This window comes from Pyrgilauda ruficollis, unplaced genomic scaffold, assembly GCF_017590135.1.
Source record: "Pyrgilauda ruficollis isolate IOZ18807 unplaced genomic scaffold, ASM1759013v1 scaffold165, whole genome shotgun sequence".
Lineage (NCBI taxonomy): Eukaryota > Metazoa > Chordata > Aves > Passeriformes > Passeridae > Pyrgilauda > Pyrgilauda ruficollis.
The window spans coordinates 280,668-305,077 of NW_024515320.1; the positions used below are offsets into that span (position 1 = coordinate 280,668).

The 24,410-nt window shown below is 50.6% G+C and overlaps 2 protein-coding genes across 2 annotated transcripts in view; both read right to left on the bottom strand.

The window, feature by feature from the left end:
- Positions 1 to 4,221: 4,221 nt before the first annotated feature.
- On the bottom strand, positions 4,222 to 8,660 carry LOC121351429 (guanylin-like). The gene is made up of 3 exons (XM_041463568.1): positions 8,586 to 8,660; positions 5,247 to 5,436; positions 4,222 to 4,384 (listed from the first exon to the last, which is right to left on the bottom strand). The coding sequence occupies exons 1-3, from the start codon at positions 8,658 to 8,660 to the stop codon at positions 4,320 to 4,322; spliced, it is 330 nt and encodes a 109-aa protein (XP_041319502.1). The 3' UTR covers positions 4,222 to 4,319.
- Positions 8,661 to 20,445: 11,785 nt separating this feature from the next.
- Positions 20,446 to 24,410, bottom strand: part of CCDC30 (coiled-coil domain containing 30) — a 36,387-nt gene continuing 32,422 nt past the window's right edge. Inside the window, exons 21-24 of the mRNA XM_041463565.1 lie at positions 24,162 to 24,298; positions 23,765 to 23,876; positions 22,942 to 23,009; positions 20,446 to 22,363 (exon numbers count right to left, since the gene is read on the bottom strand). Of these exons, the coding sequence (XP_041319499.1) occupies positions 22,144 to 22,363; positions 22,942 to 23,009; positions 23,765 to 23,876; positions 24,162 to 24,298 (537 nt within the window). The 3' untranslated portion in view covers positions 20,446 to 22,143. The remainder of the gene's footprint in view (positions 22,364 to 22,941; positions 23,010 to 23,764; positions 23,877 to 24,161; positions 24,299 to 24,410) is intronic.

Below are 24,410 nucleotides of genomic sequence, written 5' to 3' on the forward strand. Positions count from 1 at the left end.
CTGATATCGAACAAAAAGACAAAAAGAAGAGTGAGTGAGAACTGAAATGGGCTGCTCAGAGAGGTGGTGGAGTCTCCATCCTTGGAGGCATCCAAAAGTCATCTGCAAACAGTCCTGGGCACTCAGGTCACAGGGAGGTGGGACTGGATCGCCCCCAGTGTCCCTTCCAACCTCAACCACTCCAGGATTCTGTGAAGAAATGGGTTTGAGCCTCCATGTTTTTGTACATTTGAAAGGAAGAAAGTTGGTGGGTTTTTTTTGCCGTTAAAACAACTTATTTTCCTGCTTGCCTCAAATGCTGTCTGGATTTATCCCTTTATGGAAAATTAAAATAAAAAAATAAATAAATAAATAAATAAAAGCGGGGGGAAGGAAAGAAGTGAGGGTTGCCAAACATTCTGACATACAGGAAGAATATGGGCACACTAGGACATGATAATTGCCAGATGGCTGGGAAGCCAGTGGTTAATGGGAATAGAAGCAGATAAACAACATTTCTGGATAGAAGTGATACAGGGTAGCAATTTGAAAGAGGTGAAGGGATCCTATTTTAATAGGATCTAAAGCTGGTTGTCTGAGAACACGGGTGGCTAGAACCAGAGAAGAGAGTAAAACTGTGAGAAATACATAGAAATTATATATTTTAAAGTAAGAAAAATATTATCAGTCCAGGGATTTTTGAGCTGCAGCAGAATAGAGGGAGAAATGGGCAAGGAAATCCCATAAGGACCAAGAGAGTCATGGGGGAGGAATGGAAGGGGAGGGATAATGAAAGCTGGATAGGGAGCCACATTGTAGAATCAAGCAGAAAAAAAACCAACCCATACTCCAAAAATTAGAGATAAGAGACTAGGGATGGTGACAGTAGGAAGGACCAGAACTGTCAGCCAATAAATAGAATAAATGGATGTATCAACCAAGACCTGGATAATGTGGAAATGTGGAAGAGCCAAGCAAAGTGAGGAGAAAGGTAAGAGAAATTTGGGGGGGAAATGTGAGGCAAATTTAAGGGAGAACAGGCACAAAAGTCTGTGCATGCAATAATGGTGAGAAAGGGGAAAATCCCACCTTGCTGATGACTGTGGACATCATAACACAGAATTACACAGTGACAAAGGGATGGGGGGAATCAGGGGCTGGCAGTGGCAGGTGCTGGACACAGGGCAGAGCTGCCAGTCTCTGGATTAACCACTGCTTCAGGGAGCTCTTGGAATTACAGAACTGATGGAATTTGTCATCTCAGTGCTCAACAGCTGTAAAACAGCTCCACTGTTGGGAAGTGGCAATAAAGGAGTGTTAAGGTGAGTGAAATCTCATATGAGGAGAGGAGAAAGATATCAGCACCAGGCTGACGTCTGTCCTGTCATTAGTGATTAAACATTAATGGCCAATCAGAGAATCTATCATATCAGAGGATCCCAGACTGGTCTGGGTTGGCAGGGATCTTGAAGCCCATCCCTGCCATGGGCAGGGACACTTTCCACTCCAACAGGTTGCTCCAAGCCCTGTCCAACCTGATCTTTGCTCCCCACCCCCACAAGGCACTGGGATTCAGGTGTCACTTAGGGAACACAAGTGGAGAAAAAGAAAGAACTTTTTAATAAGTGGAATGGGGGAAATAATGGATTTAGAAAGAAGAAGGGTGTGTGAGGTAACACAAGCCTGATGGTTTGGTGAAAAATAAGGGAATCGACATGAACTTTTCTCATAATGCAAATTACCCAACTGAATCTCCAGTGAGACAATTCATTGTAGCTCATTTTTCAGGAGCTGAGGTGTTGAAGAATCACAGACCCACAGCATGGTTTGGGTTGGGAGGGACCCCAAAGATCATTCAGTTCCAGCCCCTGGCAGGGCCAGGCAGTTCTGTGTCCCATGATCCACACTAGCAGCTGTCACATCAGCCTGCTGCTCCTGCTGATGATGACTGTGGACATCATAACACAGAATTACACAGTGACAGAACCTGCAGGGGTGGATGGTGGTGGCCCTGGCAGTGTTGGGTTAATGGCTGCACTCCATGATCCCAGAGGGCTTTTCCAGCCTTTACAATTCCCTGATTGTGTGATTCCCACAGGCTGTGCAGGTGGCTGAGCTGGTAACCAGCCTGATGAAATCCCTGCTGTGCTCTGAGCCACAGCTCCAGCTCCCCGAGAGGGCTGGCAAACACAGCCCTCAATGTTTGGGGTCTGGAGAGGCTTTCCAAGGCTGCTGTGAAATTAGATCTCCACTCCTGGCTCGTGTCTTCCTTTATTTGCCATCCTTTCCACATTATCTTTATCCAACCCAGGCCATTCTGTTTGTTTATTTTCATGTGTGCCCCCCACCCCTTCTTCCCCAGGGACACAACCTCCTGCTGTCAAACCAACCCCAGGAAATCACAAATCTCAGCCAGCAGGGACAAAATTAAGATTTTGTGCCCTCATTTATTCCCATTTTTCCCTCTACAGTGCCCTACACACCAAGCTAAACAAGTCTGGGGTGTCCCTGGGGATGGCCCTGGATCCCAAGGGGCAGAAGATCTGTGGGAAGGTCTCCAGTCCTGCCCCCTGCCCCACTTCAGCCCTGGGGATGTTTCAGCAGGATCTTGGCTCTAATCCTGTTTCCAACAAGTCTCCCTTGCAAAATCCATAACCTCCTTCTCTACAGGAGCTGGTCCAAGCTGCTGTGCTGGGACCTGAGGATTTGTCACATCAGTTTTAGAGGAAAATAGGAAGTCCCTTCTCCTTTTGGAGAAATAACTTCAGGTTTAAAAAGAAGCCCCTGCAGTGTGTGAGTCAGGAAATCCCATTTCCTGACTTCAAGGCAGCAGGAAGAGCCTTAGTGAGGGACTCTCACCTTGGGATTTGTTCTGGATGTATTTTGTCCTGTGGTAGTCAAAACAGTGGACGTGAGGAACCCTCTGCTACACCCTCACAGTTTTCCTGTCAAATGAAGTAGGAATTTATGCACCTCATCATAATTTTCTAATATCAGTTCTGGATTTAGCCTCCAGCTTCCAGGGCTGAGGATACAGATTTGGTGCACTGAGAGTCTTGGTGGGTCTTGCTGAGTTGAGGGCTCCACATATAAAAATGGAGAAAATAGTTACAAATAGGAGGGGAAAATGTAAAATCTCTGATAGGGACTTGCATGACCATGACAGACCTGGGGGGCTCAGCCTGGAGAAAAGATCCCTGGAGGTGTCCAAGGAAGGGTGGGCATGACACTGCTCTGGGCTGGGTGACAAGACAGGGGTCAGGCACAGGGTGCACTCAGTGATCCTGGAGGGCTTTTCCAACCCAAATAGTTCTGTGATTCTGTGACTACAAATTGGTTTTAAGTTCAGGACATTGTTAAAAGATATCTTTTATTCAGGGAAGCTGCAGACATGAAATGCTTTATATGGGGAAAAAGCAAGGAGGCAAGAAGAGTATCCTAAAAAAATCCACCCCAAAACCCAGCAATAACAAACAAAACAACAAATAAAAAAAATCCAAATTATTACTAGTTTTTTTATTGCCTGTACAGCATATAATCATGGACAGATAATTTCTTCACAATCTTGCCACCAATAAATAAAACAACAGACAATACTTTCATTTCAGTGTGATTCTAGCACTGCACTTTAGAATTCCTTTCTCTCAAAGAGAGTTTAAAGAACCTTGATACCCAGCCAGTGAAGTGTTCCTGTGCTCCTCTACACCCATTCCCCAAATCAACAACAATCAGTACAAGGAACAGGCTGATTTCTGGCTGTCAGAGTGTTCCTAAACACCAGGAATTCAGCTCGAGTTACTTGTTGCAGTTCTGCTACAAACTCAGAGGTGTCACCTGCAGACAGGTGGAAGGAAAAGGGATCCAACACACTGGGAAGGAGGGACTGGGAAAGGGAATAACCCAGTGATGTTGTGGGTAGGGGAGGTCAAATCACAGGCAGATAAAATCATTATATACTACTTATTGGACATTAAATATTAGACACTAAATATTAGCAATCAAAAGGCTGCAGGGGATGCTGAGTTTCACAGAGCTTGTTCAAATCCAAGCAAAACAGTAGGAAATGAAACCCAGGGCATTTCCATTCCAGTGCCACCCAACTCCTGCAGCACTGGAACCTCCCAGAGAAGTCCCAGCCTCCTTGCTGGCAGATCTGCTCTGCTGGTGGCACCTGATCCAGGTGCTGCAGGACTGCAGGGATGGCCCCATGAGCTGGCAGCTGCAGTTTGGCTGCAGTGGGAAATGAAGCCCAGGAATATTGATTGGTGAAAGTACATGATCTTGCCACAGGAATGCACAAACTTCAGCTGGACATGTCTTTTGTGGGTTTCTCCAGCCCCTCAGAAGCAGCCAGCACAGGCAGCATTGGCACAGATCTCACAGAGGTCGTCCTCAGCAGCCAGGCCTGTCCAGGAGAAAGGAGGGATTCAGTCAGGGGCCAGGAGGGCAGAGCTACCTGCCGAAGCATTTGGAGACTCCTTTGCATTCCTGCTTTATCATTTGAAAGATCCTTGTAGGTAGAACTGCTCTAAGTAAAATTAGCTGATGCTAAAATCTGGCTGAAGGAATGAAATCAAAGCTGGATTCCTTGGGAAGCCATGGAAACATGTGAAAGCAACAGGACAACAGGATATGGCAGCATTTTATCCTAAAGTGTCCCTTGTACTGGATAGTAGACAACTGCAATAGGATAACTTAAAAAAGCAAACACTGCAGCAGCAGCTCATGGCAGAGGGACTTTGGACAAGGAGGAATGGCTTAGGCTAGAGAAGGGTAGATTTAGGTGAGATATTGGGAGGAAAATCCTCTCTGTGAGGGTGAGGAGGCCCTGGCACAGGGTGCCCAGAGCAGCTGTGGCTGCCCCTGCATCCCTGGCAGTGTCCCAGGCCAGGCTGGACAGGGCTTGGAGCAGCCTGGGACAGTGGGAGGTGTCCCTGCCATGGCAGGGGTGGGATGAGATGGGATTTAAGGTCCCCCCAACCACACTATTCAGTGATTCCATTATTCTGCTTTGGTTGAACTTTTCCCTGGTCACAGCAGTGGGATGTGCCCAGGGAACAGCTCAGCTCAGCACTGCAGGAATTTTCCTTAGGTGGTTCCTGGAGCCCAACCTTTGCAGGAGAAAGGGCAGCACAAAGCAGCACAAACCCTCCCAGCTGCCCTAGAAGGGACACAGAAGTCATCCCGTGGCTTTGCCTCCTGTTATTTGAATGTTTAAGGTTGAAAACTGTGGTAAAAATGAAAACTACGAAATACAAACGACATACTCAGCCTCCTAAAAATCATGGGTGCATCTTCCCTCTTGCACACAGGCCGGAATTCCTCAGGGAGGTGTTTTTCTTGGCATGGGGAATAGCTGGCCATGGGAACCACCATGCGAGGGTTGGTGCGTCTGTTGCCATCCATGAGCTCCTTCAGCTTCTTCACAGACTCCAGGGGGAATTTCAAGTCTCCATCCTGTGAAGAACCAGAAAAAAGAAGTGTCAGGAAGCCAGGCCTTTTGCAAATCCATTCCATTTCAACCAAGAGCTCTCCCAAAAAATATAGCGGAGGGAAAAGATGGTGTTGAAAGAAAGCCAAGATAAAACCTGTGCTGAATGAAGGCAGTGGACAGAGGGAGGATTTGGTCCTGGCTCATCCCTGTCAGACAGACCCATAAAATCTGGGATAGGAAGATCCAGGCTGGGAATCTTCAGCCTAAAAAGAGAGAACTGGGAAATATCACAGAATCCTGGAATGGGTTGGGTTGGAAGGGACCTTAAAGCTCTTCTCATTCCACCCCCTGCCACGGGCAGGGACACCTTGCACTAGACCAGGTTGCTGCAAGCTCCATCCAGCACTTCCAGGGATATGTGGTAGAGATCTACAAAATCATGACTGGAATGGGGATAAATGGGAATTTATTTGTCTCAGTGTTCCTCCTAACACAGCACTGGAAGTGTCAAGGGTTGGCTGTGACCTGCCAGGATCAAGAGCAGCTCTTCTTTCACACCACACGTTGTTGAGGGCTTAAACCCTTCAGCCCAAGACATTGTGGAAAGTTTCCATTAATTTAGAATCACAGAATCTCTTGTGTTGGAAGGGACCCACAGGGATCATTGACTCCAGCTCCTGGCCCTGCACAGATGCCCAACAATCCCACCCTGTGCCCAGTTAAAACTTGCTCACACAGTCCATGAAAAACAAGTTTTTGGAAGCATAAATATAACACTTCTGACTCAAAGTTCACACCAGAAACTTAAGGAAGCTGGGGCAGGACTCTGAGAAATATTACTCTATGTTTTAGTTGCTTCTCCCTGTTCACCAGTTAAGGGTCATTCCCTCAGTTTCAAGAGATTTCCCCTTTTTCAGGTCATAAATTTAAGTTGCAGGTGTTGCAGCTGTTTAACCAAGCGCACAAAGTCTGTACCCGTCTGCAGATAATCAGAGTTTGGCCTAGAAAACAAATAAGCATTTTCAAACTGATTTCTATCTGCTGTTTTAACGTGGTTTCATGGCCAACATGCAGTCAGTAAGGTGAGGTGGGAGGCTCCAACCCCACAGCACGGTTTGGAACGAGATGAACTTTAATGTCCCTTCCAACCAAAACCATCCTGGGACTCTGGAATCAAGTAACAGCTCCTCATCCAAAGAAATAAAATGCAGTGACTCTGATACAGCACAAGACCAAATATTAGCATTTGTTTCACACCCACATGAGTCCAATGGGGAATGGTGTGAGGTAAGTGGTGGGGGGATTTGATTCTGGCTGGGGTTTTTGAGGGTTTTTTAAAGTATCAGATTATTTTGGTGTTAAAGGTTTAAAAAAACCCAATCAGATACACTTTGGATATGTATTTACTAAGTCAAAATCTTTTCTCTTGCAATCAGTTTATGATCTTGCTCAGGTTAATTTATCAGCTGAATTCAATGACCTTAGAGATCTTTTCTGAATTTAATGATCTATAAAAGTTAATCAGGTGCGGGCATCAGCAGCCCGTGGGAGTGATGGAGTCACCATCCCTGGAAGTGTTCCAAAACACATGTGGATGTGGCACCAGGGGACAAGGTGGATCTCTCTGTGCTGGAGGAACAGTTGGATTTAATAATCTTAAAGGGATTTTCCAACCTAAACAACTTTCTGATTCTGTGATCAGCCCTGGCTAGCCTATGTCCTATGAAGAATTCACTTTTCCTACAAAGGCAGGTCTAGATTCAGCTGTTGGTCACACAACTGAGAAGCAAAACCCATAGAACTAAAAGAAGGGTGGATTCCCACAGGCACAATTTCAGAGGAACCAGGAGCTGGGAAGAAACCCTGAGATCTGCATGTCCTGGGGACAAAAAAGAACAAAGGGACAGCAAAATAGAGACAAAACCCCACCACCTCAAGTAAGAAAGGTGTGTTAGAGAGAGTTAAATTTGACATACTATGGGACAAGAAAGGGAAGTTTCGGGAACAATTTCAAGAAGAAGGGTGCAAGCCAACTTTGTGCAGTGAAGAATCAAAGAATCAGTCAGACCTCAAAGACTTCAGGTGAAAGGAGTGCAACACACTCAGAGTTCACTGCAAGTACAGTGGGGAAAACATAGATTTAATGATTAATGAGAGAAGAATTCCAGACTCCAGAGATGCACTTCCTACTCTTTTATGCAACCTACAAGCAGCTAATCTTGTTTATTAATATTTTTTTATGACTACAAGTGGAAAATGGGGATGTTTTTTGCTGGGTAGGAAGCTGTTTGCTCCTCTGGAGACTGTAAGTGTTGAAGAATGGTTTGAGAGAAAGGAATAGCTTAAACCTGCTACCTCTGGATATCTCTGTCATCCAAAGGACAAAAAAGAGGATAGTCCAGGACACAAAGATGCCTCATCCCTGGAAACCTGCTGCACACACATAGAGAGAGCCAATAATTGTTTAACAAGCATTAGTGTTCCTGGTCCCCAGGGAAGGTGTTCACATTGCAGTCAGACTGAAATCTCCCACACTGTCTCTCAGGAGGAGTGAGACAGATCCAAAGCTTTCCCAATAACAGACCAGGGCCCTGAAGTACCTTCTCAACCCTTCCACATTGCATGGAGTATCAGCCATAGGTGCTGTGTACTTGCAAAATTTCACAGAGGCTCCTATAATCACTTCTCTGACTGTTCATATTTCATTGGATCCAGCTGAGCTCTTCTTTGCCATTTTTTTGCAGGCTCCATCCCATAAACTCACAGACCACTTCCACAAAGAACTTCCTGCCTTGGACCAGGTAACACAAGACAATTTCTCCTTTGTCACACCTTGTTTGCATCACTCTCTAAAGTCAGCACCTTCACCGCATGTGGCTTTAGGTCTAGGAGAAAATTCCAGGCATGAAACACCTCAGTCCCTAAGGGATTTCAGAGCAGAGATATGGCTGAGGAGGTAGATAAACAGCAGCAGCATTTAGTGATACCTGAAGTATTTTACAGAAGGAAAACCCAGAACACGGGGAGATACAGGTGGAAATCAAGGCACAGCAAAGGAAAAATTCAGGTCTATTAATTTAGTTCAAGATTCCTGTTGCAACCAGAAGTTTTAAAAATATCAGCATTTTGTTGAATTTGTAATAATGACAAATGAAAGAGGAAAATAACTCACCTGAACATAGACTGCCTGGGAGATGTGCACCAGGACAAGGACTGCCAGGACTGTCCAGGAAAGAAAGCTTTTCATAGTGCCTGCAAAGCCAAGCCTCTCCTGAACTGGACAGGTTTTATTTCCTCTGCCTTTGGCCCTTCTCTGCCTCCTTTGTGTCTCTCAGACTTTCCCTCTTCTCCTGAGCTCTCAGGCTGCCCAGCAGTCAGAGCTTTATAAAGACTTCATACAGCATGATGCTGGTAATCCATTAATCCAGACTTTCTATTGACACATCATAAACCCTGAGGGCACTGACAGTTATCTGCTCAGAGGCACAGCTGCTCAGTCACACCCAGGCAGACCCTGGCATTTATGAGTCGCTCCCACTTTGAGACACTGGCCGTGACACAGGCAGGCAAAACATTTCAAACTGCAATAAATAAATGGTGGAGACTGAGCTCAGGCAGCACCTGAAAGTCCCCATAATTCTGGCCACTTTCTGCAGAGCTGGGAGTAAAAAAAGAAGTTTGGAAGAAGATAGAAGAAGTTTGTTCCAGTCAGTTGCCTGTTCTGGGAGTCCCAGGAGCTAGGAGTGTAATCACATAATCCTGGAATTGTTAAAGTTGGAGAAGCTCTCTAAGATCACTGAGCCCAACCATCAACCCAGGGTCTGGTGCTAGGTTGCTCACCATTAACCTTGTCCCCAAATGCCACATCAAAAAATGCCTTTTTTGACCATTTCCAGGGATGGTGACTTCACCATCGGCCTGGGCAGCCCCTTTCAGTGCCTGACCACCCTTTGCACAGAGAGATTTTCCCAACATCTCCCAAAATCTCCCCTGGCACAACTTGAGGCCATTTCCCCAGGTCCTGTCCTTTGTGACCCCACTCCTGTCAGGGCTTTGGAGAGAGGTAAGGACCAAGGCTGTGCCTGCACATGCCCAGCTATAAAATGTCCTCTCTGCTCTTTGCAGCCCCTAATTAAAAGGCATGTGTTAAAAGGCACAGGGGGTGTCATTAAGGGCAAAGGCTGCCAGGAATCAAATCCATTTCTCCGTGGCTTCCATGCTTACATGGAACACAGGAAAGAGATGGAGAAGGACCAACAGCCTCAGCTCGGTGCTGACACCAAGCCCAGGTCCTCAGATCTGTAAATTATTTCTGGAGTTTTGTGGGTTTGGATTAACACAGACACCAGGAGAACGATGTTCCTGATCCCAGCAGAACAGGAGAGGGCAACAGTCACCCACTAAGCACCTTCCTCAAATCTCAGCAGTGTTTTATGCCCCAAAGGCTCCAGTTCCTGCTGTAACCCAAATTATTGTTCAAGTCACAGTGAAAATCATCTTTCTGCTTGGAGTAAAATTCCAGAATCCAAAGCAGCCAGGTCCCCAGTTAGGGGGCTTGGAGGGAGGGAATGGGAATTTTGTGATTCACTATAACCCAAAAATTACCGTAGAGCTGAAGCTGAGCTGACAATGCATAGTGTGAGCTGACAGACTTTGCTTCTCTCCTTTCCACCAGCCTACCTACACAAAATTTGAACCCCTGGAATGATCTTTATTCCAACAAAACAAGCCTGTTTCCTCTCCTGTAATGATTTCTCTTCTTTCTGCTGCCCTGGCCAGAAGCCAACAGCATTTGCAGCCCCACAGCAGCTCAGGCCTCTGCCCTTAATTACTTTAATGTGGGTCAAGGGTGGAACAGCAAAGGGCAGAGCAAAAATCTCCTCTGAGAACATTTCATTTCCCACATGCTTGGGAATTTTTACAACCACTTTCTTCTCCTAAACCTGGTTTATCCTCAACCTGTTATGTCCTGAGTACCGCTTGGTGGAAACTAAACAACAGATTAAGGAGGCATTGAGGGAACCTGAGAATTATTGGGATTGAAAATAAACAAGATTATCAAATCCAGCCTTGGAGAGAACCCAAAGAGACAGACAGGGAATTTTGGAGAGGTGTCACAAGAACACTGACCCAACAGAGGCAGACAGAGCTGCAGTCAGTGTTCCTGTGTCCAGTGGGGTGCACCCCAGGGCCCTGCCCTGGAGCACTGCTCTTTGGTACCTCAGCAAGGACACAGCGAGGTGGAGCACACCCTCACCCTGCTGGCAGGCGACAGGAACCTGAGCAGCACTGTTATCTAAGGGTCTCCTCCAGCCAGGTCTCATAAGCTCTTGGAGATTTATATCACACCCAAGATAGCTCAGCTGCCTTAGAAGGCATAAAATCAGCAGGATGGCTTCTGTGGCAGTGTTGGAAACGGAAAAGTTTTAATAAAAGGGGAAATAACTATTAAATTGTTTTTCTTGGGCCAGTTCTCATAAGCCCTCAAAAGAAACTTAATACACCTAGTATAAAACTAGTAGGATGGCTTCTGCTGTGGTGTTAGAAACAAAAAAGGTTTAATAAAAGGCAAAATAACAAACAGAAAAACTCGAGTCATGTGCAGAGGTTCTGCTCTTGGTAAAAACATTTCACAAAAGTCTCTTTTCTCTTCCTGTAAAACACCTCACAAAAGCCATTAGTTTCTTTGTTCTCTTCTTTTTCTAGTAAATTGCTTAGGCAATTTTTAATTTTTGGCTTCTGTCCAATTGGCTATCCTTAAGTTTGAGGTGAAGTCCCCAAGGTCTTTTTACCTAATCAAGGAGAGAAACTTCTGGGCTTTTTTCCTTTTTGAGGAGACAAAAGATAGTTTTGTCACTCCCTCAACAGAGGCACATTCCTACAGACTGGTGACACACACAAAGGATGGGGCCATCCTGGAGGAGCTGGCCAAGCTTGAGAAGTTGGCCCATGGGAATCTCCTGAGGTCCTACACATGAGTTGGGAAAACCCCCAGTCTCAATACAGGCTGGGAATGCAGGGCTTGGTAGCAAGGCTTGGGGTAGCAGAAAGACAGCAGCAGGACAAACTCACTTCTGGACTGATGCTGAAATTACCACAGCCATGCTCAGGACCTTGTGTTTGGCCACCTTGGTCCTCCTGAGGTTCCCATGGGCTTACTTCTGGGACTTGTGCAGGTACCCCTGCGTTCACCCTGTCTGCCAGGTGTGTCACACTTGCACTGCTCAGCTCAGGGTCACCTGCCAGTGTGCTGAGGGTGCCCTCAACCCACTGTCTGTGCTGTTGACAGAGACATTAAAAGCACTGGTCCGGTACAGACACCCCTTTGTCTCTGAGCTCCATCCAAGCCCTTCACCACTACCCTGAATGCTGCCATCCAACCCACTCCTAATCCACCGAGCAATCCATCCATGCAATTCGAATTATTCCAGTTTAGAGAGAAGAGTGTTGTGGCTTTGCTGTGTCCCTTTGCTCCTCAGTGTCACAGTGCAGGTCTGGGTGGGGCCACTACCCCACACCAATCCACGTCCCAGTCCCACTTCTCTCCAGGGTCACAGAGCTCAGGGGGACCAGGAGCTGTTCAGCTGGAGGTACAGGGAGGAGGACAGAGACCTTTTGCTCACCAGGTCTGCTCCTGGGGTTCCTGTGGCCTCCCAGACACCCCTGCCCTGCAGACACAGCCCCGCCAGCCCAAAAATTGGAAGAGGCTGGGCCAACACCAGAGGAACCCACCCGTGTCCCCACCTGCCCCTTCCTGCCTGTGGCCATCCTGGGGCTGCAAGGTGGGTCTGGTTGTCCCAACCCCAGGCTCATTCCCTGCTGTGCAGAGCCAGTTCCCACCCCGAGGGGAAGACCTCTATACCTTCATTCCAGTTTGTGCACAGCAGGACCTGGGTGGTTCCCAGGGATGTTGGCTCCCCGTTCAGACAAGTTTTATATTATTTATACATTTTAGCAAACAAAGGCCTCAATACTCATTGGCTGCATGTTACATTAATCTCTAATTAATATTCTGTCTTCTCTTGGTTAAATGGCTGTCTCCCTTCTCACACTAATTAGTCCACCAGTCTTGTCCATCTTTGGAGTCAGTGGGATTCTGGAGTCAGTGGCTATGAGTTGGTTGTCAGCATCCCCTCCTGCCAAAATCACCTTTCACAGAGTGAACACCTTGGCCTGATGACCTGGCCCTGTTTGTTTAGGCCCAGCCTCCACAGCCCTGAGGACTGTGCAGCCCTCAGAGGGACCTGGACAGGTTGGGGAGATGGGCAGGGAAGAACCTTCTAAAGTTCAACAAGGGAAATGCAGGTCCTGCATCTGTGGGGGAACAACCCCAGGCACCAGCACAGGGTGAGGGTGAGGGTGACCAGCTGGAGGAGCTCTGCAGAGAAGGACCTGAGGGTCCAGGAGACAACGAGCTGTCCCTGAGCCAGCAGAGTGTTCTGGGGAGCCAAGGAGACTAATGGGATCCAGGGGGCATCAGGAAGAGCCGTGCCAGCAGGTCAGGGAGTGCTCCTGCCACTCTGGTCAGCCCTGGGAGGCACAGCTGGAGAGCTGTGTCCAGCTCTGGGCTCCTCAGGACAGGAGAGAATGGAGCTCCTGGAGTGGGGCAGGGAAGGCTGAGGAGATGATGCAGGGCCTGCACCTCCCTGCTGAGCAAGGCTGAGGGACCTGGGGCTGTTCAGCCTCAAGAGGAGACACAGATGAGAGGGGCCCTCATCCCTGTTTGTCCCTGTCTGCAGGGAGGGCTCAGAGCAGGGAGCAGGCTCTGCTCCAGGAGGCCCAGCGATGGGACAAAGGGAAGGGGCAGGAACTGATGCCCGGGGAGTTCCAGCTGAACATGAGGCAGAACTTCTTTGCTGTGCAGTGATGGAGCCCGGAACTTGTGGTCCAGAGAGGGGATGGAGTCTCTCTCACTGGGGATATTTCAGACCCATCCAGACACAATCCTGTTCCATGTGCTCTGGGATGGCCCTGCTAGAGCAGGAAGGTGGGCCCAGATGAGCCACTGGGGTCCCTTCCAGCCTTACCTGTCCTGGGCTCTGTGACTGGAGTCCTCCATGTCCACCAGTCCCATCTGGATCACCAAACACTGTTGTCCCGACCAGGGGCTCAATCCCTGGTGTGGAGCAGCAATTTACATAGCAAGGTGATGGATTTCTAGGTCTTTATTCCTTTTTTCATGGTGCCATGTAGCTGCCCCTATGTTCCAGTGCTGCTGTTGCCTCTTCGTGGATCTCCAGCTTCTTCACCAAGCTCAGGTTAGACCCAGGAGCTGTTCAGGGTTCAGAGGTACAGGGAGGAGGACAGAGACCCTCTGCTCACCAGGTCTGCTCCTGGAGGTTCTGTGCTCTCCCAGACACCCCTGCCCTGCAGACCCAGCCCCGCCAGCCCAAGCCCTGTGAGAGGCCAGGCTAAAGAGCAGAGGAACCCACCTGTGTCCCCACCTGCCTCATCCTGCCTGAGGCTGTCACCTGGGGCTGGAAGGCAGGCCTGGTTCAGGGACAGCTCCAGAGCCCCCCCACACCCAGCTGGTAGCACAGACAGTGCTTCCCAGAGAAGGACCTGAGGGTCCAGGAGACAACGAGCTGTCCCTGAGCCAGCAGTGTCCTGGGGGGCCAAGGAGACTAATGGGATCCGGGGGGCATCAGGAAGAGCTGTGCCAGCAGGTCAGGGAGTGCTCCTGAAGGGCAGGGGAGGAATGTGCTGCACAGAAAATGCACCCATTGCCTGGAGATGGGATGCATCCATTGCTTACCCAGGGAATCGGCGTTGGACCATTTCCGTAGCTTGTTGATCTGCAAGGCCTTCATGCACTGCTCCCGGGCAACTTTGTATGGCTGCAGATTTAGCAGCACCTGTTTGGCTCGTGGGGACCTGCAAGGCAGGCACAGATTCCCCTCTCACTCCCTGGCTGGAATCCTGCCTGGCCCAGCTCCTGCTGCTCTGGTGTCGCATTCCCTTGGTCCCCACCACCCCCTGCAGCATGGGCACGTGGGACACCAGCATCAGGGGCTACCCAGGGCATGCCCGTGTCAGGGGATGTCCAAGGGACCATATCCAGCCCAGAGCTCAGCGCTCCACTTCCTTGATCCTAAAGGGGTCCCTCCTCCCTGCTCAAGGCCCCAGCCCTGACTGCCACACTCGTACCTTGGCTGTGGTGTGCTTCTAAGAGGGGATGGTGTCTTCTTCTCCTTTCTCCCTTCTGGGGACAAAGCAGCAGCCACTCCTGCCACAGCAGCCACTCTCTCCTTCCTTAGCCTTTCAAATCTTCCAGGAGAGAATGCAGCAGCCTTCTTCAGACTCCTCTGCTCTGCCCAAGGTGGAAGATGCTACATGAAGAAAAGGGAAGGCAGCTCAGACATTTTGGCAACAATAAGAGTCCCATCCTGCAGCCCATGACCCAAGGGACAGGTTGGATCCCTCCTCTCTCCCCCAGAGTTCTTGGCAGTGACCCTCTGCTTCCCGAAGGAGTCTGGACACCACAGAGGTTCTGTTCAGAGAAAGATTCCTGGCAACACGGTACAGAATGATGAAGTTGTTCCCAGGACTGAATGGAGGACCCAAAAGACATCCCAGAATGGACAGATCCAAAGGGATCCTCTCAACAGCCTCCGTGCAGTGATGCAGGACATGATCCTCCATCCACATGGCATACCTGGACAGGTTTTCCCTGAATGGTGGGAGCTCCCAGCCTAGCTTTGGGTTCTTCCATCCCCTTGGTGGCTCTGCCCTTCTTCACAGAGTTCTCAATTGGAGGCAGCAAACTGCAAAGACGCCACACCAGCGTTTTGTCTGGGAACAGTGAGAGCATCTTCTCCGCTGTTTTTTCCAGGCCTCTCCAAAACACTGCTGCCCACTTCCCATGCCATGGGAAGGGCCAAGGCCTTGGGCATGTGCCCATGTCTGCTCTCCATAAGTAGAGGCAGCATGGCCAAGGGTGACAGCTCCTCACACATGTCCAGGAGCATGGAATTACCTGAAGCCAGCTCTCCCAGACTCTCACCTCCCTCTCTGCACTCCACCATCAGCCTTTGTCTTTTTTCTTCCCTTCACTTTCACATCATATATCCGACTTGGAGAAAGATGTGGACGAAGAAGGAGGTGTGGGCTGGGAAGGTTCCCTGAAGAAGAAAAAGAGGAAGCTCCTCTCAACTGCATCTCCAGAATGCTTTGGGCTTGAGGGATCTCCCAGCCTTCCTGTCCCAGCCCAGTTCCCTTCCCTGAGGGCTGTCCTGTTCCATGGTCCTCTCCCACTGCTTCCTTGGGTCCCCATTCAGAAAAAGAGGGACCTGCTGGGGCAATTTTCTGGCAGGAGACAGAATTCCCTTCGGCATGGAGGACGTCAGTTCCTAGGAGGGAACATACCCAGTGTTTGGCGTCTGATGTTGGTTTTGCTTGTTGTGCTGGTGTCTTGTCGGAAAGCACTTACAGGATGTGGCTGGGACTTCCCATCTGCCTGCACAAAGCTGCAAAGAAAGTGGTGACACCAGTTTGAATAAGGGCAGCAAGTCCACGGCAGCCTCTGGGAAGAAGCTGTTCCCAGGTTACCAGTTTTCCAAAGGAAACATAACACAAGCATGGGCAGAAGTCTCCCTCCACAGGGCTCCTCTCAGCCAGCTCTGGGATCCCACTTGTCAGAGATGCTTTCCAGAGAAAACAAACCCACCTTGACTGAGAACAGCCCAGGCTCTGGAGCTGTTGGTTCTCAGTCTTTCTCACAGGAAAAGGAAGGAGCTGGTGAAGCTGTCTGCTCCATGGCCCACAGCTGTGCCTCCAGGGTCTTTCCCACTGAGGTGGGAAGGTAAAGCTCTCTTCCCAGAGAATCCACCCGAAGACGCCCCCCAAAGAAGCCAGAATGGCCATGGACCTTGAACAATTTCAATTTGACCTCCAAAATTAAATACACCCAAGGATTCCTCCCACATGGGAGAAGCCAGGACCAAAAGGTGTTGCTGTTTATCACCCCGCCATGTACAGAAACCATTGCACTCACTGTGGCAGCACAAAGACACCTCCAGGAGGAATCTGGGAAATGTCCTTTTCCGTCTGGGCTATGAATAACGGCTTCAGATTTGGTGACTGCAACAGGGACAGAGACACGGCAGGATCCATGGGGAATTTACCTGCTGTTCACAAGGCACAAAACCCCTCTTCCACTCCCAGCCCCAGCTGCCCCTCCTCAACTCCCAGCCCCAGCTCTCTCTCCACCACCTATGCCCCTACATCATCCCAAATCCATGAGCATCTCCACCACCTCAGAGTTTTGGGACAACAATGCCACACCAGCAGCACCTCCACAGGAGCCAAAGCTCAGGGCTAATTCCCTGGGAGCAGGACGGCAGGCTCAGCTACCAGGAGCATGGAAAGCTGCCCAAGGCCATGGCTGTGCCCCCAGGAGTTTGAGGGCACATGGAATACATGCCAGACTCACCTGGAGCAAACCATCTGCCAGGTGCTCTGACTGAGCCACCTCTCGGACCAAGCCCTCAAAGAACCTCATGGCCACGTGGTGTCCCCGGCAGACCAGGACGCCGATGTCCTTGAACACAAAGTCGAAGTTTTGGCCACTGGACAATGCCCACTCACAGATCTTGAGTGTGGCCTTGATGCACATAACGATGGTGGCCTTGGGCTTGTGCAGGCGCAAGGCCACCTCAGCACAGACCAGCTCGTCAGCTTTGGAGAGCCCTGTGGAGAAACCACCCAACACAAAGTCACTCACTCAGCCCTTCTGTGCCCCCTGAGAGCCCACCAACCCCCTCCCACCACAGTGACCCAGCAGCAAATGTCCTGATTTTGTGCCATGAGCCCCAGTCCCTGCACTGCCAGCTCAACCACCATGCTCCAGCCCCACAGAACCTCTCAGGTGGCTGCAGGAGCCGGCAGGAATGCTGGTTCCTGCCTTCCCAAGGTGGAAGATCATCAGTCCCTTCAGTGCCAGGAGATTCTCAGACACACCTCCAGGAGCTCTCCAGCAGCAGCCAGCATGCTGTGGGCACCCAGAGAGCCCTGGAGGGGCTTCTGGAGGGACCCATCCGTGTCCAAAGGGAGCACAGGGCTGACGGGCTCATCTTACCAGGCACGGGGCTTTTACCATGGACAAGCTTCCCCACCAGAAGCGGATTGTTCAGATTAAACTCCAGACTGTCTGCCATGAAACCTTCCCCTTCTCCATGCCAGATGGGTCTTTTCATAATGTGGATGGTACCCAGGCCCATCAGCCCAACTCTCTGGAAGAAAAAGCAGGCAATCAGAGGGCAGACAGGAGGGAAGGCAAAGAGTGATCTGTGGCCTTTCCATCCCTGCAGCTCCAAGGCCTGAGATGGAGCCTCCAGGAAAGCTTTGGGAAGAGCCTTTCACTCCAAATAATTCCTCACTCCCTCCTCTCCAGGATCTGCAGGGTGCAAGACGTGGGAGAAACTCCTGGAGCCTGGGAAAGCCCAAGGAATGCAAGAAGGCCCAGGATGGCTGGAAAGGAGGGTGTCCTTCCTTTCCAGCCATCCTGGGGAAGACTCCAAAGAGGAAATCCAATGTTTTTCTACTCAAGCACCGCTTGACTTCTTTCCTGCCCTCACAACAGGCCTCTGACTAAAATGCAGGGTCTGCCTGGGACACTTCTTCTGCCCCCTCGGCTGGTGAGGGCCAGGCAGGGTGGGGAAGGATCAGGGAACCCCCGTGGTCTGAGGGAGGACCATGAGGAAACCAGCCCCACCTTCTTCAGCAGCAGGTCTTGGCGATAGCACTCGGACACACAGTCCCAAACTTTCGTGATTTCTGTCAGAAGAGAAAGAGCCGTGCTGAAGTTATGAACTTCATCATCCTCCCTTCGCTTTCCTAATGCCAGATCCCCTTCTCCAGAGGGACCCTCTCCCTGGGCAAAGCCACCAACACATTCCCACCCCCAGGGCCAGGAGCAGGAGGATGCCTCAGCTTTACCATCCTTGTGGAAGTACACGAGATCCGGAGACAGTGCAAGGAAGAAGCCAGAGAAAAGCTCCGTCGTGGCTGCAGCTCCTCCTGCCCGGCCTCTGTTTCTCCTCCCGTCCATCCCACCATGGCCTTAGGATGGGAGGCCTGGTGGGACAGAGGGGCACCACAGCTGGGCTGGTCTCTGCCTCTCAGGGAAGTGGGTGTCATGGTTCCATGGAGGCAGAACGTCCCGTTGTGACCTCACGTGTCATCAAGGGGCTGCAGAGCCCCACAGAGACACCCCCTGCCCCCAGGCTTCACCCCACAGGGGAAGGAGGCTGCACCCCTCATTTTGAGGGGCTGCCCCCACCCAGCCACCGCCCCTTCCGAGGAGTGTCCCACAGCCACTGCTGGGGCTGCTGGAAAATCGGATGGAAATTGATTTAGAATGATTTACAGATGTACTGTTACACTGGTAACTGCTGTGTTACCAGTTAGGAATTTGGCAGAAAACAAACCTGGTGTCCCAGCTCGTCCTGAGGGATCAGAGGGGCTGGGAGCAGCAGGGCTGAATTCCTGACAGGAGCCAGTTCCACCTGGCAGGTCTGGTCACATCCAGAGGGAACTTTCACAAACAGAAATTCACCAGCAGTGCAGTTTATTGGAGCAGCAGGTTACAGACTCTTGTTAGACTGAGTGATAAACGCACTGGACCCACAAAAGCTGTGCAGGATGAGTGTTCCCAGGAATTCTTTGATGCATCTGGAGGCACAAATCTTCACTAAGGGGTGTCCATGCTTTGGGGAGGAGGGAGGAGCATCCATTTTATCTGGAATTTAGAGATATCAAGAGTCCTAACAAGAGAGATTACAAAGGCTCTGGGTCTTGGCAAGGGCAGAACAGAACGTGGCACCTGAGCAGCACTCCCTCTTCCACCTGGCAGATTCCAAGGATAGGGATTATCTGGCCTCTGCCTGACAACCCAGCACCCTCTGAGCAGGTGATCCCACCCAGGTGCTCCCATCACCACATACCCCATGGAAGTCCCTTATCTCAGACTGTGGGCCTCGTTCCTACACAGGCACAGAACTGCAGCACAGAGACCTCCAAGGCACTGGTGTTTGCAGGCTCAGGAGATGACAGGCTTCAGTCATCAGTAAGTTTCCATCCTGGCCAGAATCCAAGTTATCTGAAACATTTGGAAATAGTTTTCAAAACTCCAGCAACAACGGTGCCGTTCCACTCAGGCTCTGACTCAGGCAGGGAGTGTTCCAAGGCTGTCAGGGAATGACTGATCCTCCTTTGTTCCTCACACAGCCCAGAGAGCTCCAACCGTGCCATACAATCACAGATTCATTTCCTGTGTCAAACCACTCAACATGGCCTCTATTAAATTGTTTTTTCTGGGCCAGTTCTTATAAGCCCTCGAAAAACACTTAATACACCCAAGGATAGCTCAGCTCACCCAGGGATTTACCCAGGGACATCCCTTCTGGGCAGGATGGAGGGGACAACCCCACCAACCTGTCCCTCCAAATTCCTCTCATCCCCTAGGTAAGTACAAAATTGGGTACATTTATTAACCACGAGTGTGCAAAGTGCTGGGGGTAGGATAGTGGTCAATCCTCCTGTTCTCTGTGGTCCCAGTGTGCAGAATATCCCTTGGCAGGAGTTGTTGGGCATCAAGCAGAACAATGCTCTCCATGTTCTCAATGCCACATCAACACAAACCACGGGGCTTCCCTCTGGCTCTGTATCTGCACCACGGCCCCTGACACAGCTGCAGCTCTGTATTTTCTTCCCTGTTTTATGCTTCCAGCTCTGAGGAGGTCCCACCTCAAGTACTGTGGTTGTTTTGGGCCCCTCACTACAAGACAGACCCCGAGGCACTGCAGGGTTGTGGGAAATTGTCCATCTTGCTGTGTGGGCACAGAGCTGCTGTGAGGTGAGGGAGAACTGATGGAGCTGTTCCAAGGCATCTCTGAGGTGGGAAAACCCAGGCTCTTGGGTTAATGCATCCCTTGGAATGGATGAAAGGACATTGAATGATTGGTGTTTACACACATACACACACACATATATATTTTTTTATATATAATGTCACATTTATTTTAACACTTTGGTTGCAATGGAAGTCATCTATGTAGCCATTTTGGTTATTTCCTTTAGAAATATACCAATATAAAAGTATAAAAATAACACTTTAGAAAATACATGAGGAAAAGAAAGAGAAAAAAAGAAAGGATCAGAGTAGAGAGTGGAGAGGAAAGGTCTCACCACGCCTGGACGCAGTGACAAGACTTGGTTATTGCAATTTCAGTGTCCATAGTCAAAGTGGTGGTCACAGTCTGGATCCATCAGGGGTGGAAGCTCCAAAAATACAAAGTCCAGTGGGTTAACAGGCTCAGGCTCAGTGGGAACAGCCAGGTACCTTCCCTGGGGTCAGGAGTTTTACACTGCCCAGGGTAACACTGGGGTCACGCCCAGTCCTCTGGTGGAAGGCCCAGAAATGAGTCTGTGGTCCCTTCAGGGTCTCTGATGGTTTGTGCCCCTTCCAAGACCTGCCTCTGCCCCTCCCCGAGTGTGGCTGAGCCGGTTCTGCCCCAGCAGAAGGGGTGAAGCCCCCCAGCCCCTCCACGGGAGTGCTCCTGACACCTCCCCGGGGGCTGCGAAGGCTCGGAGGGGCTCTGGGGCAGCCAGGGCACAGCCAGAGGGATGAGGATGCACAGCTCCCCCAGGCAGTGCTCACACACACTGCGGGGTGCAGAGGAGCCCACAGGCACACCCAGGGCTCTGTGAGACAGAAAATCCCACGGAGAGGTTCTGTGCACCCCAAAGGGCTCCTGGAGGGCTGTGGGGAGCCCAAACAGGCACAGCCAGGGGTTGGGGGCACCCAAAGGCAGCACTGGGGCCTGGCCATGGCACAGAACAGACCAAGGGGTGGGGATACCTCCCAAAATGGACACCAGAGCTTGGGGTACCCTCTAAAGGACAGCTGGTGGGGGGCACACCGAGGGGTCCAGAGCTCCCTAACACACACAGGGAGCACAGAAAGGCCCGTGGAGAGGCACAGCCATGCTCTGTTCCCACCTGATCTGCAGTTCTGACCCTGCTGCTTCTCTCTTGGCATCCTCAGACTCCCTCCACTCCCTGTTTTGCATGGCCTGATCCTCTCACTCTCACCCAAGCATCCTCAGAGACCATCTATTGCAAATGTATCTCCTTTCCTTCCCTGGGTGCTCATTTCCCTCCTCTCTTCTGCCCCTATTCCATTTCCCTTTGCCCTTCCATCTCCCTCTATCTCATTTCTGACCCCTCTGCCCATCACATCCTGCCTCCAGAGCTTCTGTTTGCTCCCATCTTCCTTCCCTACACATTCCCACCCTCTCCCCAGTGCTCAGATACCCTGTTCACCTCTGCACAGAGCAAAGGGAACGCTGAGAGCGTGCAAAAAGGGCAATGACAGTGTGTGGGCATGAACTGTGGGCACAGGGTAAAAGGGAACTTCTGTAAGTTTTATTTATAAAATGTATAGATTTGGACTGGACAGGGGATTAGGGCTGAGGGAAGACACCCTTCACCCCACCCCTCTACCACTGTACTGACTTTATCTACAAATTCCAGCCTCCAGTGGCTCTGGGATCACACAAACATTTACAGGTGGGCAAGTAAAAAAAGAAAAAAAAATCTGTGGAATCATCTAGTTGGAATATATCCCATCAATCACGGGGTCAGTCCATTTGGCAATTCTCTTTGCAGGCTCTGCTGTGCCATGGCCCAGGAGCCCAGATGCTGCAGTTCAGGTCAGGCTCGCTCCCAGCTCAGCTCTGGGAGCCCAGGCTGTGGCTCTGGTCCTGCAGAGGTGAGGCAGAGGGGGCTGTGCTGTCCCCAGGAGAGGCCACGTTCAGGTACCCGATCTCTGAAGGCTGTGAGGGGGACAGGCACAAGGAAGGATCCTGGCTCTCAGCCTCTCCCTCAGGCTTGGTGCTCTGCAGAGCCTTCAGGGCCCCCAGGGGCTCTGGGAGATCTCGGGGTGGGAAGCTGGAAATAAATTTCCATTTTCTGTCATTCTGTGGAGCCTGAGTGACCCTTACCCAACACCTCTGAGCAGCACAGAACGATGCTGATGCTCTTCTCTTGGACCAAGGCTCCTCCTCCAGGCAAGGAAGGGACACCCTGAGCCAGCCCAGAACCTGCTTGGACCATCCTCCACCCCAACAGTGCCTGGGGCTGTGACCAAACCCCTGGAGCTGCAGGGTCCCTCTGCCTTCCCTCATCTTCTTTGGCACGGATTGGAATGGAGGAACACATCCCAGAGTGACGTGGGACACAGCTCTGGCCATACCAGCACTCCAAGTCTCTTGTATAAAGACTCCTCCAAAGCCCCTGAGCACCAAGATTCCTAAATCCCACAGTGTTCCCAAAAATATTCTGAAAACTGGACTTCTCCATCCCATCAGCTGACAGGTTTCAATACCATTTTCATGCCATTTTAATACTATTTTCCCTAAAATTTGACCAAAAACTAACAAAAAAGGCCTCTGGAAGGTGAAAGCACAGGGTGGAGCAGCCAAAATGCTCCAGTGGCTCCTCCCTGGCCCCCCTCCCCCCCACGGTACCTGGCACGAGGAGGTGGCAGCCCCTTACTCTGTGGTTGGCGTTCAGAGCCAGGAACCATCTTCGAGTCCTGCAAGGAGGAACAGAGACTTTGAAAGGAGGAGGTACAGGTCACACCCTGAATTCCAACAATTCCTGGTCTTCCAAGCTCTCCCCCAGCCTCACTCAGAGTCCAACTGCAGCCCCTCAGAGGTGCTAAGCAGAGATTTGGTTGTCCTTTGGGTGTAAATTTATGCTAAAAAATCCAAACCAAGCCCCACCAAGGCCAGGTGAGCCCCAAGCAGCCCTTTCCCCCTCAGAGCTCATTACAACCTACCTGGCTTCTCTCCAAATTAAAAGTCCCAATAAACTCCCAAATCCACCTGGTTGATTTGAAAACTCTCTGATTTCCTAGATTTTCTCCATTTCTCCTGCCAAAGTTCTTCATTACCATGGCCAGCTTTCACTCAGCTCAGGAATTATCACTCAGCTTGGACTGAGGAGGGAACATTCCTCCTGGCAAGAGGAGCATTCCCAATCTCACACACAGGGCTGGTTCTCCTTTCCCAGAGCCAGCTTCACAACTGAGGCCTTTGAACAGCTCTAAAAGTGCCCAGTGAGGTTCCTGTCCCTGTGGAAGGGGATCCCACGGGCAGCAGCTCAGGGATGAGCAGGGGCTGAGTGCACGGAGCCTTCAGCTCCTCACAAAGCCTCTCCTCACCACATCTGTCACCACCTCCTACACGGGAGCCCTTTCCATCTCAAGGGATGGATGCAGCTCTTCCTCAGCCCCTCAGATATCAGGTTCTGTGATTCCTGCTGGTCCCAGCCCTGCGGGGCTCTCACCTCTGTGTTGGGAGTGGGGCTGCTCCTGGCAAGGCGCTGGGAGGAGCCCACAAGGCTGGAGAGCTGGAGCTTGTCCTGCAGCCGGACACTCTCCTCCTCCAGGATCTTCCCTCTGCACATGGCACAAAGCACAAGTTATTTTCCTTCCAGCCATGCTCCATTTTCAAGTGGGAATTTTCTTTTCCAACCTCAGAGCTGTTGCTCTGCACAGCCTCCAGCTCAATGGCGAGGTCTTGGATGGGAAAACGGGATAATTACATCCCTAAGTGCAGCCATGAAAGCCACTGCACCAGGGGCTGGGGCACAGTCCAGACTTTCCTCTGGAATTCTTAAGAGAAAGAAGCACAAAACCAGGAAAAGGGAGAATGCCAGGGGATGGACATCAGCAGGGGCCTACCTGCTCTGCAGGGAGGGAATCCCAGACCGGAGGCTCCAAGGGGACTCCTCCTGGTCTGATATTTTTTGGAGGAGCCGTCGCCTCTCCTGGAGTAATTTCTCATTCTCAGCAGTGATCTGGGCAATCAGCACCTTCCCCTTAGGGTGGTGGAGAAGGAAAGAACAATCACCAGTTACTCTTGACTCTTCTTTCTCACCATGATATTTTTATGAAAATCCTTTGCTAGGATTTTTCTCCTATTCTAGCTGA

Coding starts and splice junctions, on each gene's coding strand:
- LOC121351429 (XM_041463568.1), bottom strand. CDS start 8,660: ATGAAAAGCTTTCTTTCCTGGACAGTCCTGGCAGTCCTTGTCCTGGTG. Junction 5,437..8,585: donor CCCAGGCAGTCTATGTTCAG/GTGAGTTATTTT, acceptor GGTTCTTCACAG/GATGGAGACTTGAAATTCCC. Junction 4,385..5,246: donor CATGATTTTTAGGAGGCTGA/GTATGTCGTTTG, acceptor TCTCCTGGACAG/GCCTGGCTGCTGAGGACGAC.